Source organism: Leucopleurus acutus (assembly GCF_964270905.1).
Source record: "Leucopleurus acutus genome assembly, chromosome: 6".
Lineage (NCBI taxonomy): Eukaryota > Metazoa > Chordata > Mammalia > Artiodactyla > Delphinidae > Leucopleurus > Leucopleurus acutus.
In genome coordinates this window covers 109792314-109805256 of record NC_139149.1, presented here as the reverse complement: position 1 = coordinate 109805256, position 12943 = coordinate 109792314, and the positions used below count along the sequence as shown (strand labels likewise).

Genomic DNA, 12943 nt, shown 5'->3' with positions numbered 1-12943 from the left:
ACGCATACAGTGAACTTCATGAAATTGAAAAAGTGCCCCTTCCACCATACACTTGACCTACGTCTGTCAGAGCTGATTCTTGAGACCAGGCCCTTTGCTGCCCTCTGCTGGAAGAATGTAGGAAGTGTGCAAATGGATTACAGCTCTGATGTGACTAGGAGCTCCCCACCCTCCCACCGTAAAGGGGAAATCCTTATTCAGTGCACATCCCACACTACCATATGCAGAGGCCCTGCCAACAATATATAAGCGTGTACAGCACTTTACAGTTGGCAAAGCACTTTGTTCCACATTTTGCCATTTAATCCTCAAAGAGGTATTTTTCGGTCCATTTTCCAGATTCAATTAGAGCATAAAAGACTTGCAGGAGCTAAAATCAACCTACGTGTTTTAATCCCAAGTCCTTTGTCCTTTACACTAAAAAAAAAAAAAAAAAAAAAACTCCTGGTGTTTTTAGGAAACACAAGTAGGAAGCAAAGAGTCCAGGCAAAGGCTGAGAGCTCTGCATCTGCTTCAGCTTTTCCTGTCTCCTTAGCACCTCCACCCTGGCTGTGACTTCTGATTTAACGTCGTGTCTCTGTGCTGTTATCCATCATATGATGTGGAGTCTTGTTGCGGTGTTTCTGATGCCATGGAAAGAGCACGAGACTAGGGGCCGGCACGTCCGGATTCCAGTGCTACCTCCGTCTCACACAGTGTGGTGACCGCCAGCAATTCTCTCTCCAAATCTGCGCCTGAGTCCCCCATCTATAACACGAGGATCATTGCCATTGCCTTTCTTTTGTTACAGGTTGTAGTGAAAATAAACAATAGAATGTGCGTGCTGCTTTCACTATTCCCGTAACTAGCGCTTCTCCTCCAGCCACTGCATCCCCCGCCAGGCCCCTTGTGTACAAATCATAGAGCTCCGGCCTTCTCCCCAGGCCATGTCTTTGCAGGCATAGTTTCACCCTGTGCCTTTTCTCTATGTTCTGTAAGAACCCCTGTACTTAGTCTTCCCAATCACTCACTAGGTTTTTTTCCATTCTGCTTTTCCTTGTTCTTTTCATTTCCTCCACCAGGCTTTTCATCTCTATGAACTCCCTTTGTTCTTCCCCCGCCCCCGCCGTGCAGCATGTGGGATCTTAGTTCCCCCACCAGGGATCGCACCTGGGCCCCATGCATCGGAAGCGCCAAGCCTTAACCACTGGACCGCCAGGGAAGTCCCTCCCTTTGTTCTTTAATTGCTGACTTCTAGCAGACTTGCCACGTTTGCTCACATTTACTAGAAGTGACCTAATAGATGCGGGAGAGCTCCACACAGGCCTCGCCCTCAGGCTTCCATCCTTAGAGGCTTGTTTACTGAGATGAGGGGTGAGATGGAGCCAAATGCAGGATCATCAGGACCACATCGGAAAGCTGTCTCCCTTCCTTTGCGACATCTTTGTCTGCTTTTGGTATCAGGGTGATGGTGGCCTCGTACAATGAGTTTGGGAGTGTTCCTCCCTCTGCTATATTTTGGAAGAGTTTGAGAAAGGTAGGTGTTAGCTCTTCTCTAAATGTTTGATAGAATTCGCCTGTGAAGCCATCTGGTCCTGGGCTTTTGTGTGTTGGAAGATTTTTAATCACAGTTTCAATTTCAGTGCTTGTGATTGGTCTGTTTATATTTTCTATTTCTTCCTTGTTCAGTCTCAGAAGGTTGTGCTTTTCTAAGAATTTGTCCATTTCTTCCAGGTTGTCCATTTTACTGGCATAGAGTTGCTTGTAGTAATCTCTCATGACCCTTTGTATTTCTGCAGTGTCAGTTGTTACTTCTTTTTCATTTCTAATTCTATTGATTTGAGTCTTCTCCCTTTTGTTCTTGATAAGTCTGGCTAATGGTTTATCAATTTTGTTTATCTTCTCAAAGAACCAGCTTTTAGTTTTATTGACCTTTGCTCTTATTTGCTTCATTTCTTTTTCATTTATTTCTGATCTGATCTTTATGATTTCTTTCCTTCTGCTAACTTTCGGGGGTTTTTGCCAATATCACTGATGAACATAGATGCAAAAATCCTCAACAAAATACTAGCAAACAGAATCCAACAGCACATTAAAAGGATCATACACCATGATCAAGTGGGGTTTATCCCAGGAATGCAAGGATTCTTCAATATGTGCAAATCAATCAATGTGATACACCATATTAACAAATTGAAGGAGAAACACCATATGATCATCTAAATAGATGCAGAGAAAGCTTTCAAAAAAATTCAACACCCATTTAGGATAAAAACCCTCCAGAAAGTAGGCATAGAGGGAACTTGCCTCAACATAATAAAGGCCATTTATGACAAACCCACAGCCAACATCATCCACAATGGTGAAAAACTGAAACCATTTCCACTAAGATCACGAACAAGACAAGGTTGCCCACTCTCACCACTATTATTCAACATAGTTTTGGAAGTTTTAGCCACAGCAATAAGAGAAGAAAAAGAAATAAAGGAATCCAACTCGGAAAAGAAGAAGTAAAGCTGTCACTGTTTGCAGATGACATGTTACTATACATAGAGAATCCTAAAGATGCTACCAGAAAACTACTAGATCTAATCAATTAATTTGGTAAAGTAGCAGGATACAAAACTGATGAACAGAAATCTCTGGCATTCCTATACACTAATGATGAAAAATCTGAAAGTGAAATTAAGAAAACACTCCCGTTTACCACTGCAACAAAAAGAAGAAAATACGTAGGAATAAACCTACCTAAGGAGACAAAAGACCCATATGCAGAAAATGATAAGACACTGATGAAAGAAATTAAAGATGATACAAATAGATGGAGAGATATACCATGTCCTTGGATTGGAAGAATCAACATTGTGAAAATGACTCTATTACCCAAAGCAATCTACAGATTCACTGCAATCCCTATCAAACTACCACTGGCATTTTTCACAGAACTAGAACAAAAAATCTCACACTTTGTATGGAAACACAAAAGACCCTGAATAGCCAAAACAATCTTGAGAAATAAAAACGGAGCTGGAGGAATCAGACTCCCTGACTTCAGACTATACTACAAAGCTACAGTAATCAAGACAGTATGGTACTGGCACAAAAACAGAAATATAGATCAATGGTACAGGATAGAAGCCCAGAGATAAACCCACACACATATGGTCACCTTATCTTTGATAAAGGAGGCAAGAATGTATAATGGAGAAAAGACAGCCTCTTCAATAAGTGGTGCTAAGAAAACGGGACAGCTTCCTGTAAAAGAATGAAACTAGAACACTCCCTAACACCATACACAAAAATAAACTCAAAATGGATTAAAGACCTAAATGTAAGGCCAGACACCATCAAACTCTTAGAGGAAACATAGGCAGAACACTCCATGACATAAATCACAGCAAGATCCTTTTTGACCCACCTCCTAGAGAAATGGAAATAAAAACAAAAATAAACAAATGGGACCTAATGAAACTTAAAAGCTTTTGCACAGCAAAGGAAACCATAAACAAGATGAAAAGACAACCCTCAGAATGGGAGAAAATGTTTGCAAATGAAACAAATGACAAAGGATTAATCTCCAAAATTTACAAGCAGCTCATGCAGCTCAATATCAAAAAAATAAACAACACAATCCAATAATGGGCTGAAGACCTAAATAGACATTTCTCCAAAGAAGATATACAGATTGCCAACAAACACATGAAAGGATGGTCAACATCATTAATCATTAGAGAAATGCAAATCAAAACTACAATGAGATATAATCTCACACCAGTCAGAATGGCCATCATCAAAAAATCTACAAACAATAAATGTGGAGAAAAGGGAACCCTTTTGCACTTTTGGTGGGAATGTAGATTGATACAGCCACTATGGAGAACAGTATGGAGGTTCCTTAAGAAACTAAGAGTAGGGGCTTCCCTGGTGGTGCAGTGGTTGAGAGTCCGCCTGCCAATGCAGGGGACACGGGTTCGTGCCCCGGTCCAGGAAGATCCCACATGCCACAGAGCAGCTGGCCCCGTGATCCATGGCCGCAGAGCCTGCACGTCCGGAGCCTGTGCTCTGCAACGGGAGAGGCCACAACAGTGAGAGGCCCGAGTACCGCAAAAAAAACAAAACAAACAAACAAAAAAACCTAACAGTAGAACTACCATACAACCCAGCAATCCCACTACTGGCCATATACCCTGAGAAAACCATCATTCAAAAAGAGTCATGTACCACAATGTTCATTGCAGCTCTATTTACAATAGCCAGGACATGGAAACAACCTAAGTGTCCATCATCAGATGAATGGATAAAGGAGATGTGGCACATATATAAATGGAATATTAGCCATAAAAAGAAACAAAATTGAGCTATTTGTAGTGAGGTGGATGGACCTAGAGTCTGTCATACAGAGTGAAGTAAGTCAGAAGAGAAAAACAAATACCATATGCTAACACATGTATATGGAATCTAAGAAAAAAAAATGGTCATGAAGAACCTATGGGCAAGACGGGGATAAAGATGCAGACCTACTAGAGAATGGACTTGAGGATATGGGGAGGGGAAAGGGTAAGCTGGGACAAAGTGAGAGAGTGGCATGGACATATATAAACTACCAAACATAAAATAGATAGCTAGTGGGAAGCAGCTGCATAGCACAGGGAGATCAGCTCGGTGCTTTGTGACCACCTAGAGGGGTGGGATAGGGAGGGTGGGAGGGAGGGAGACGCAAGAGCGAAGAGATATGGGAACATATGTATATGTATAACTGATTCACTTTGTTATAAAGCAGAAACTAACACACCATTGTAAAGCAATTATACTCCAATAAAGATGTTTAAAAAAAAAATCCAAAAAAAAAGAAGCAGCTCCTGTGGTCTGTCTCTAATGAATTCACCCACAACGAGGCTGCGGGGAGGGGAAGCAGGAATTGCTGATGTTTGTGTTAACCCTTTTACAATTCCTTCTCCTGAATCAGAACCCCAGATCCCTACTCAGGGGCTGTGAGTTGCCAAATCCCTCCATAGGCAATGTGCAAACTAGTCTAGAGCTCTCCAGGGTTTTCTTTTACTCATAGAGGAAGAAGCAGGGGAACGATCAAACGATGAAGACTTACACTATCCCTTCAGTGATAACTGCCTCACTCACCCCCATCTTGGTTTGAATCAGGCAATAAAATCATAGACAGAGAAATTTTCTCCAGCTACGTGAATGCAAAGAAATATTTTGGGTAGGCAACTCCCATCAGCACAGAGGGATAAACAGAATGCTTATGCAATAAAGGACCTTTAGGTGATAGTCAATGAATTTGTGAATTTAAACACATTCACTGAAGAAGCACAGTATGTTTTATTAAATTATTTTATTTGATGTAGTGTTGGCAGGGGTAGTTTTGTTTATTAGAGACCCCTCTGTTCACATATCTCATCTGCTACTCAAAATGGAAGACTTCCTGTGAATTAACCAGAGGACGCTCCCTACTGCCACTCATGTTATTATTATTACTATTATTAGTAATAATAGTAATATATCATTACTATTATTATTAGAATTCATGAAAAATTCATGAGGGAGACAGAATGAAGACTGAGGAACGCTAATCTGTTCTTTTCTACTTTCAGAAAAACCCGAAGATGAAACTCTGGATTTTCACTCTCCTAAACTTCCTGTGACCTGTGGTAAGGCAAAGGGGATTTTATATAAGGAGAAAATGAAACAAGGTGAGTTCCTCGATCTTCTGCTCTTTGGAAACCCTAGATGAAGGAATCACTAGAAGGGAAGGAAATATCCACGTGTGTCATTGTTCAGGACATGGACCCTGCAGGCTAGGCTGCAGAAAAAGCAATGCTTTTTAAGAAGGAATTTTCAACCTTTTCAATGTCATGGTACATCTGACGACCAGGCCACTCCCCTCCCACATGGAAGTCATCCATGGACCCTGTGACACATGTCCTAGCCACATAAAAGGCAAATTCTGTCCCAATCCTTCACCAGTAGGGCAGGTTTTAGGGCTTCCTTCAATCTGAGAGAGGAGGAATCAGACTCCCCTGCTACTGCTTCCACCTCACAGGGAGTCTCTGGACCCAGAAAGGTAGAGCATCACAAGTAGGGGGTTGGAGGTTTAGGGTGAATTCAAAGAGGACGGAAGTGGATCCAGGAATGGGCTGTCTTTACCTTACAGGCTCCTCAGAGAAGTGTATTCAGAACAAGAAGGGACTTTGGTTCACACCAAGAGAATTTGAAATTGAAGGAAAACGGAAACAATCAAAGAACTGGAAGCGGAGTGTGCTTTGTAGAGGAAAGACCCTAGAACAGCTGCTGGAGGTATTGGAATAACAAGGGACACATAGGTGATGAGTTTAATTCCTTGAAGGATGAGTGGAATTTCAATATCAGAAGGGTGAAGAAATTCCCATTAGGCTTCCACAGCCTGACTGAGAAAAAGCTAAACGATCATAGAAAAACATTGTGAGTGAGAAATTTAGGAACATAGATTGGTGCTAATGGTGGGGAACTTTAAATGCAAGGAGGGATTCAAGAAGCTTAGCCTGGTGGTATCAGAGGGGGTGGGCTGGAAGGAAACTAGATGGAGACAGAGACACCTGTCTTGTTTCATTAGGAAGTGGAAACTTGGATATTTACCAAAGAAGAACCTCGAGAACAACCCCATTCATTGACCCACCCTCTCTTTCAGAAAGGACTTCTGCTCTGTCCTCCGAGAAAAAGTCTCAAGAGAGAGGTAAATAGCAAGTGAACTTCTACCACATTCTCAGTCGTCATGTTGCCGACTTTCTGTGTCCCAAGGCTTGCCTGGGAGTTCTCGACTTTCCCAGCCTCAAGTCACCTTCCCGTTTCAGCACTGCATCTTCATGACAACTGCTTTAGCACACTGGTACATGTACATGCCACCATTATTTTCAAAGTTAATTTTAAGAAGGGGAAGCAAATAACTCTTTAAAGATTAGGACAAAAGCGTGTGTTTCAGGAAAAGATCTGTATATTTGGATGATTACCAACAAAAGACGTCAGAAATAGAGTGCCCTAGTTTGAAAAGTAGATACGGTATTGAAATAGACAAGAACAGTATAAGAAAGAATAAGAAGATCATCGCTGATTGAACTCCAAGTATTCCTCAGTTCAACATGCTCATTACTGGTAGCACCAGAATGGAATAATGTGTTTGAACTGAGCTTTGTCTCTGCACAGCCTGCCTCCAGGTGAAAATGGCAGTCATCCATTGGCTTTACCCGCTGCCCCTCCCCACCTGTCTTTACTTCCGTAAATACAACTTCCAGTCACGTTAGATATGAACCTCCAGCAGAGGCAGTGGTGCCTCTCCCATCTTGCCCTGGAGGTTAGCCTGACACTTGGCTGGATTCATTCAAAGTTTATAAGGCAATGATCCCCCAAAGCTGTTTATTGTATAAACCATCTTTTCCATGCTGATTTGAAATATCTTGGTATGTTTAGGGAGGCTCCTGGTAATGGCAAAAAGTAGGGAAGAATACGGATGTCCATCAGTATTGTAAAATAAACTGATACATCAACAGAATAATACTTTTTAAAAATGGATGGTTTGCAGGTATAGACCCATCCTTCAGTCAGTGGAAAACCACCCAAGGGTTTTAAGGTCAAGAAAGCTTCAGGAAGCTTAAACTGGAAAGAACGTGTATGGAAAGACATTGCTTACGTGAATATGTAAGGCTATGACTAAAAAAATATCTGAAAGAATCAGTTATTCTGGGATGGGATTACAGGGTACATTTGACTTCCATATGATATATTTATGTACAGGTGGAATTTTTATAATGATCATTAATTACTTTTGTAACCAGAAACAAAATAAAGATATTTAAAATCCAGATCCTTAATGGCCCCAATATTATAGTTCCTTCTTACTCATAATGCTACAAGTCAGCAAATGACAGCCAGGGGCACACTTGACCTGACCATTCAGTCCCTCCATCAGGAGCCACGTTGAGGTAAAGAAAACAAAGTTTAGTTCTGATCATGAATGGACCAGTGCAGGCCTTTCCCCCAGCAACATTTTTCCGCATGTCACTGTCACTCTGCAGTATACCCAGGCTCCACTGGTGTCTAGCTCTGTTCATGTGCACCAGCAAGAGATCTGATGCTAATACTATAAGCGTGTGTTTTGTGGCTGCCCTGCAGGCGCTGCTCCCTGGACCCAAGGCAAAATGGGCAGCTCAGGGCCTGTGAGAGCCTCTACTTCCAGAAGGGCCCAGTATGCAGCCAAAAGTTGCTACCCTAATGGCGTGTAGTGGGGGACTGATAGTTTTTGCTTTTGTTTTGGGGGGGGTTGTTTTGGACAAATTCTAGAGCCTTTTGTTGAGGAGTCCCCATTCAAAGTGGGCTGAGGTGCAAATAACAGCTTAAATGGGTACAAGTAAAACCTGTGAATGAGGACTATGTTACCCTCAGAGCTCAAAAGGGGTAAAAATGTGGGGCAGTTGTTGTGGGATTGAGTATTCAGAGGGTCAGTTATCGTTTCTTGACAGTGTCAGGAATAGAGCAGCCCTCAACTGACCAAACAAAGCCCAGAGATTTGCTGAGCTTGTAGTACTTGTACTACCAGCTTGTACTTGTACTTGTACTGCGTGTGGGGTGATGACCCTTCCCTTTCCCTGAGTTCCTTTCTGAGTAGTTGTATATTCTGAATGAGTATGTCAAAGGAGAAGGATGTCATCAGTGTGGTGTCGTACCTGTGCTCCCGGGGGAAGTCGGATGCAGTCACAATTTTGCCTGCAGAGACTGTGTGTGATGGCAAAGCTGTAGAGGTACCCCATGGTAGCCAGGTAAAGGCGTGTTGTATCCCTGCAAAGGTGGAGGCCAGCTGCAGCTGAGATGCTATTGAAATAAGCACTGAACAGAACATATTAGCCAAATGTGTGACAGTAAAGCATTTACCACTCGCTAAGTGGATGGCATCAGTAATTGCAATAATATTGGGTATAGGGACCTTAATGGGTGGGGCGCCTTTGTGAGTAACGGTATGCCACTAAATTTAAACAAGGTACCCGCTATCCTCTTAGGGTATTTACCAAACATATAACAGAGGACAAACTGGTATACCTTACCTTAACCATCAAAACTGTTGCCTTACCTAAATGCCCCAAGGTCATAACACTCATTGCCCTAAAATATCCTATAGTGGGCATTGATGCTCTGATCCAACAAATAATAAAGTAAAATAAAATTAAATCTTTGACACAATCAGCTTTATAAAATGGACCTTCCTCTCTGTTAAAATAGTTAATAGAACTCAGTATAAATTAAAACAAGGCCTTCGAGGTTAGAAACTTATAATACAAGATCTATATATTTAGAGCAAGAGTGATGATCTCTACTTTTTCTCCATTTAACTGCCCAATTTGGCCTGTTCTTAAACTTGGAAAGAGGGAATGGTGCCTCATGGTGGATGCCCGCAACCTCAGTGCCGTGGCCCAGCAGCCAGCCACACAGCTCAAAGCGTAAGCCAGGAGGGAGCAGAGCCAGTTAGCAATCCACAGCAAAAGAAGAAAAGCCACTGGGCAGGGGGCGTGGTCACCCAGACTCCTGCTTGCTAACCCAAGTGGGTTCAGATAGTGAAACCAATGATGCAACACATGTACTAAGAGAGAATGAAAGATTTATTACCCACATACAGAGTCTTTCTGGGAAGAGGCAAGGTAGGCCACCCAAGCTGATCTGAAAATGACTTGAGCTAAGAGAGGGTGTAGCCCGACGTTTTATTCCAGTGGGGCAAGGTGAGGACTCCCTTGCTGGGGCGGGTGTGTCTGGCTTGAACTTCTCACTGTGGTCGAGGGAGGGAGGGCATGTGCTTTCCCATCACCTTGCCCAGATGTGCCAAGAGGGGAAGTTGGGCTTGAAGCCATCAACAGTCAAACATGAAAACCGGAGTCAAACTCTTTATTACAGAATGTGATTGTGGGGTTGTATGTCCTTTCTCTACCATTTCTTTATCATATCATGTGTGCTGGAAACTTTCACTCCTTGAGCAATGGTGCTCAAGGCTCTGGACCCAACCGGGGTCTCAGCCAGGAGGATTGGGCCGGTCTGGGCTATCTGGGAACTGGCATCTGTACTCTGGACCAGGGCAGGCCACGTGTCCAGTCAGAGGCAAGAATGGCCGTAGAGTGTCAACCCCAAGAACAGAGAAAGGCAGACTGACAAGTTCAGGACGGGAAGGCCAGAAAGATTCCCTGAAATTCAGGATCAGGGAGTCCTCCTTATGAGGCCCTGGGGCCTAGTAAGTGGAGAGGGTGAGCAGGAAGCCCCCCCAGTTAAGAGAGGTGAACAGAGTCCCAGATCAAGAAGATTTTTCACTCTGGCTGAGTGGCTAGTTTTGCGAATGGACAAAACATGTCCATCCCTTATGCCCTTGCCCAGGTCCTCATTATTTGTATTATGGACGGTTGAGGGTAGTGGCAGGGTTTCTCTCCTTGGGTGTAACTGATTCCCAGGCCCTTTGAGACTTTGCTCCAGCTCTTGATGGTCTATTTCCTGACCACCTTCCATCCTTCTGGTGGGGATAGTATCACAGTCGGGCAAAGGCAGAAGGACCCCTCTTCCTGACTCCCACCTTTAGTGCAGAGAAAATGTTCCCTTGGGCGCGTGGAGCCCAGCACTGTCTATCTTGTGGGGCTGGGAGCGGAACCGGGGTTCCTGCCTGTGAATATCCAGCCGTAAAGACCGTGTTCCTCACATAAATCACTTGTAGAATTTACTACATTTTAAGGCCATGAGAAAGACCCCTATGGTTCCTCAGGCCCCCAAAACAACACATTTACACAGAAACTCTCTGTCTTTGTATATCTTTCTTTCTGTGTGTCAGCATAACGTCAGAGACTGTCCTCTGAGCTGCCAACACGTTTGCCTGGCACGGCGCACAGCGGATGAGGACAGCTCTGACCCAGGCACGGGCAGCCTCGGGGCCAACCTAACTCAGGTACTAATTTACTTTGACTGCAGAGAAAAAGCATTCCTCCTTTCCAAGGCTTGTCAGATGAGACAGTTGCCCAAAGCTGTGTTTTCTCCAATTTCGTGTACTTACAAACCCTCCCCGGGTTCCTGTTAAAAGGCAAATTTCGATTCAGTAGGTCTGCGATTCTAACCAGCTCCCAGATAACGCGATGCCGCTGGTCCTTAGACCACACTTGGTGCAGTAAGGACTTAAACGACCTTCCAGCCCCTTCCACCTCTGACAATCTGTGCTTCACGCAGTGATGTGGCAGTTCTTGCCGCCTGCTCTTCCGCGATTGCAAGGCCGGGCTGGTCCTTCGTCTGTGGGCGTTCCCAGTGCGCGCCCCGCTGGGTCAGGCCGAAGTGTCTAGTGGGACCCGAACGCCGTGTTCCAGATTCCCGCAGTGTCAGTGTCCGCGGTTCCTTCTGACCCCAGCGGTGCCCGCATTATCTCCCTTTCTAGCAGGAAAACTCCAGGGAATGTGAGGTATGCTGTAGAGGGGGGCCACTGCTCTGCTGTGACACTTGTCCAAGGGCCTTTCATGAGGACTGTCACATCCCATCTGCGGAGGCCAAGAGGTTAGTGAGACGCAGTCCGCCTCGTGCGCGTACACTTCGCCCAGGCTCTGCCTCTGGTCGCTCCTCTCCACGTGGAAGAGCATCCTGGGCTCGGGTGGCCCAGCGCAGCCCAGTGGGGCTGCAGCCTGTGTTCCCTCTGGTATCAGTGTCTGAGTCCGTGGCTGGGCCACCCTGACTGCCACTGCCTCCGGGAGATGGCCTTTCCTAGTTTCGTAACCCAGACTCCTGTCCAAGGAGGGTAAGGGATGAAAAACACCAGTTGTCTGTGTTCCGTGAGTATTCAGAAAAGGCAGGAAACGTGGCCTGCTTCTCCCATTTCCCCAGGGTCTTGACAGGCTGATGGAGCCTGGGTCCCCCAGGGGCTTAAGACCCAGTTTCCAATACTTGGGACTGGTGGGCAGGGCTCCCTGTTCTCCCAGCAGCTCTGAGGGGGGAAGGAGAGCCCACCACTTACCCTGACACCACACTGACCCCTTTGTCGCTGCCTTGATGGGAGACCCCCCCTTAGGAGGTGTCCCCTTCATCCCCGGCCGCGCCCATCAGCCATTCCCGAAAGGAAAGCGGTGCCTGTTTCCAGGGACCTTGCCCTTGCTCACTTATGTCCGGCCCCTCAGGAGCACGTGGAGTTGCACCTTCTGCAGGATGAAGGAGTCTTCTGGAAGCCAGCAGTGTCTTGGGGAATCTGGGGTCCTGGCAAGGCAGATGCAGCCCGAGGAGCAGTTGGTGAGTCGGATGGGAACCCCAAGCCTACCCCTTTCCCCTCAAAGAGGCAAAGGGTCCAGGAAAGGGCACCCAAAGGAAGCCTTCAGTGTCTCACTTCAGAAGATGGAGCTTCAGTGCCCAAACATGGAGGACAAACAGAATTCAACCCCCCGCCCCCATCATGGTGCATATTGGTAAACGGGGTCGGAAGTCCGCTGTGCTTGGCTGCCCCTGTTTGTGGTACCTGGGCAAAAGCTTGGCTTCACTTTCTCCAAATAACATTTCCCTTTAAATCCCTCTTCGCACTTTACAGAAATGTGAGTTTCTCCTCTTGAAAGCCTACTGTCATCCACAAAGCTCTTTCTTCACGGAGGCCCCATGTAATGTAAGTCCTATTAGATGTTTCTCATCCTCTGGGCATCTCTCTGACGTTAAACTCATTCTGGAAACGTGGAGCGTGCGTCCTGCAGGTACCTCTGTTTGCAGAGAACAGAAGGTTTCGCTGCAGACCCTGGAGTGGCACTGCCACAGTTGAATGGGGTTCAAACTCCATCCCATCGCATCCCAGCTCTGGGACACAGACGAGTTGCTTCTCCTGCCCTGTATCTCAGTTTCTCCTTCTCTTCTGTGGGAATGTCTTTCTTAGAGAGAGCATAGCGTTGAGGGTACAGACTCAGGAGACTTGAACTGTGGGTTCAGTGTAGCTCTACCA

The 12943-nt window shown here is 45.2% G+C and overlaps 1 protein-coding gene across 3 annotated transcripts in view; it reads left to right on the top strand.

Moving 5' to 3' along the window:
* The window catches only part of SP110 (SP110 nuclear body protein), a 39413-nt gene that overhangs the window by 24700 nt on the left and 1770 nt on the right, over nt 1-12943 (top strand). The window contains exons 14-19 of one of the 3 annotated variants that reach the window (XM_082841756.1): nt 5589-5645; nt 6149-6291; nt 6662-6706; nt 11414-11529; nt 12144-12252; nt 12545-12616. In XM_082841756.1, coding sequence (XP_082697882.1) covers nt 5589-5645; nt 6149-6291; nt 6662-6706; nt 11414-11529; nt 12144-12252; nt 12545-12616 — 542 coding nt within the window. Of the gene's footprint in view, nt 1-5588; nt 5688-6148; nt 6292-6661; nt 6707-6824; nt 6860-8139; nt 8519-11413; nt 11530-12143; nt 12253-12544; nt 12617-12943 lie in introns of those variants that run through there. The other 2 variants (XM_082841757.1, XM_082841758.1) reach the window with 2 other exon arrangements.